General features: G+C 56.2%; 1 protein-coding gene across 1 annotated transcript; it reads left to right on the top strand.

The window, feature by feature from the left end:
* Nucleotides 1–686: 686 nt before the first annotated feature.
* OLIG3 (oligodendrocyte transcription factor 3) lies at nucleotides 687–1,639 on the top strand. Its single transcript, XM_009557498.2, has one exon. It carries the CDS (start codon nucleotides 818–820, stop codon nucleotides 1,637–1,639), a length of 822 nt encoding a protein of 273 aa, XP_009555793.2. The 5' UTR covers nucleotides 687–817.
* Nucleotides 1,640–2,612: the final 973 nt, after the last annotated feature.

The following is a 2,612-nucleotide window of genomic DNA, read 5'->3' as shown; positions in this document are numbered from 1 at the left end:
GGCCAGGCGAGGGCCAGCCGGTGCTGCACCGCACACCCCTGCCCGGGGAGGGGGGACCGCAGAGGGGGAGGGAAAGGCAAACAAAGCAGGGAGCCGCGCCTGGAACCGGGCACGCTGCAGGACAGGGGCTACCCACGTCCCCCACCCCCTCCAGCTGGAGCTGAGGAGACATCCCCGGGCGGCTCCTGCCCGCAGCCGGGGTTTACTCGCCGGCCCCGAGCCCCCCCCGCAGCCCCTTGCCTCCCTACTGTAGACGGGATGCGGTTTTATATTGGAAATGAGGGACAGGGGGTGGAGATGGCGCGCACAAGGAGCGATGAGTGTGCGGTGTCAATCAGAGGCGTTTTGTGTCTCCTTGACTCCTGATGGTCCGTGGCTGAGGTGTCCCGGGTGGCACCACAATGAATATGAATAGGGGTCCTTGCTAAATGGGACAGTCAAAGCGCACCGCCCTGAATAATGGCACGTCATCCTAACTAGACCATTATACATAGGAGGGCTCCTTTTGTCTCTGCTCTCTGCTGCAGCTCTATAAAAGCCCCTCTTTTTCAGACTGAGGTTAGTCCAAGCATACACTAACTAGCCATCCTGTAAACAGGCTGAGTAACGGGGGGGTGGGGGGGAGAGAGAGATTGGTGAGAAAGAGGGCTGAAGGACTTTTTTTCCTCTTCCCCCAGCATTTCCAGCCCTGCGCTGGCAGAGTCTGCTGTCCGTTTATTTCTTTTTCGTTCTGTTTTCGTTGCTTTTTGAAGGAGAGTTGTCTTGTTCCGCGACCTCCAGAGCAGGGAAGAGTTTCTTGCTCCAAATCCCGAATACAATGAATTCTGACTCCAGCTCTGTCTCCAGCAGAGCTTCCTCGCCAGATATGGATGAGATGTACCTGAGAGACCACCACCACCATCACCACCATCACCACCACCAAGACAGCAGGCTCAACTCCGTCTCCTCCACCCAGAACGACATGGTGCAGAAGATGTCCGGGGAAGGCCTCTCCAGGAACGGCTCCAAGACCGGAGGGGAAGGCAGCAAGTACAAAATCAAGAAGCAGCTCTCGGAGCAGGACCTGCAGCAGCTGCGGCTGAAGATCAACGGGCGGGAGCGTAAGAGGATGCACGACCTCAATCTCGCCATGGACGGGCTGCGGGAGGTGATGCCCTACGCCCACGGACCTTCCGTGAGAAAACTCTCCAAAATCGCCACCCTCCTGCTAGCGAGAAACTATATCCTGATGCTCACAAGCTCCCTGGAGGAGATGAAGAGGCTGGTGGGGGAAATCTACGGGGGGCACCACTCGGCCTTTCACTGCGGCACGGTGGGACACTCCGCCGGGCATCCTCCCCACGCCGCCGGCACCGTGCACCAGGTGCACCCCATCCTCGGCAGTGCCTTGTCCTCCGCCAACACATCCTCCTCCCTCTCCGCCTCTCTGCCGGCCATCGGCACCATCCGCCCCCCCCATTCGCTGCTCAAGACCCCCTCGACCCCCCCCGCCCTGCAGCTCGGCAGCGGCTTCCAGCACTGGGCGGGCTTGCCTTGCCCTTGCACCATCTGCCAGATGCCCCCTCCGCCTCACCTCTCGGCCCTCACCGCCTCCAACATGGCCAGAATCTCTGGGGAGACCAAGGACCTGCTGAAGTGACTCGGCGGGGCCCCGTCGGCCCCCGGGGGTGCGCCGGAGCCGCCGCTCTCATGGGCGGGGAGGGGGCTGCGGCCGGGATCCCCCCCCGCCCAGCCAAGACCCCCCCCCTGTAACACGGGATTAGTGTAGGAAGGACCTTGCAAAGGTAATGTTTTAGCCGGCTCCTCGGGCAATGTTTTCTTATCATCCTAAAAAGAAAAAAAAAAAAAGTCCCTGTTGTAAAAAGAGTAATATTAATATTAATAATAATAATAATGCAGCTGACGGTGATCAAATGTAAATAATCCCTTAAAATGGATGCAAAAGGGGGGAAAAAAAAAAAAGACATGGTTGTCATTGTAGTGTTCGCAGCTACTAAGAGAAGATGTCATCGGTTTGGGGCTTCTTCTTCTTTTTGTGGGCTTTTCCTTCTTTTCCTTTCGCACGGCGACACCTCCGAAACCTCCCGCCCCAAGCCCGGCTGCGGCAGCTCAGCGGCGCCCGGCGCAGCCCAGAGAGTGCATGCATGCATGCTTCCCGCCCGAGGGGACCGGCCAGTGCCGGCTTCCCTGGCAACAACGACTTTCGACTGAATTCACTAAAGTTTTGTGGGGTTTTGGGTTTTTTTGGGTGGTTTTGTTTTGTTTTGTTTTGTTTTTCTTTTCAATTTTGGTTGCGACGCCGTTTTGTTTGCGCTTCTTTTTCTTCTTCCCTCTGTGTCCGCTCGAGAAAAAAAAAAAAAAAAAAGAAAACAAGAAAGAAAAAGAAAAGAAAATAGAGTGAAATAGCGCAAAAACACAGCACAGCCTTCCTGCGGGTCTGTTTTGCCAAATCTCCCATCTCCTGCGCTCGGTGAAGTGTGCTAGTTCCCCTGGTTGGCGTCCTCGCCTCTTCTTTCTCTTGTTGGCTTTGGGTTTGTTCCGATTTGCTGCTTCTTTTTTTTAGGTTGGGTTGGGTTTGCATGCGGGATCTGCTCTATGCCAGATCAGTGACT

The sequence above is a fragment of the Cuculus canorus genome, chromosome 3 (assembly GCF_017976375.1).
Source record: "Cuculus canorus isolate bCucCan1 chromosome 3, bCucCan1.pri, whole genome shotgun sequence".
Taxonomy (NCBI): domain Eukaryota; kingdom Metazoa; phylum Chordata; class Aves; order Cuculiformes; family Cuculidae; genus Cuculus; species Cuculus canorus.
The sequence above is the reverse complement of the archived record's forward strand: the minus strand, read 5'-3'. Positions and strand labels throughout refer to the sequence as shown.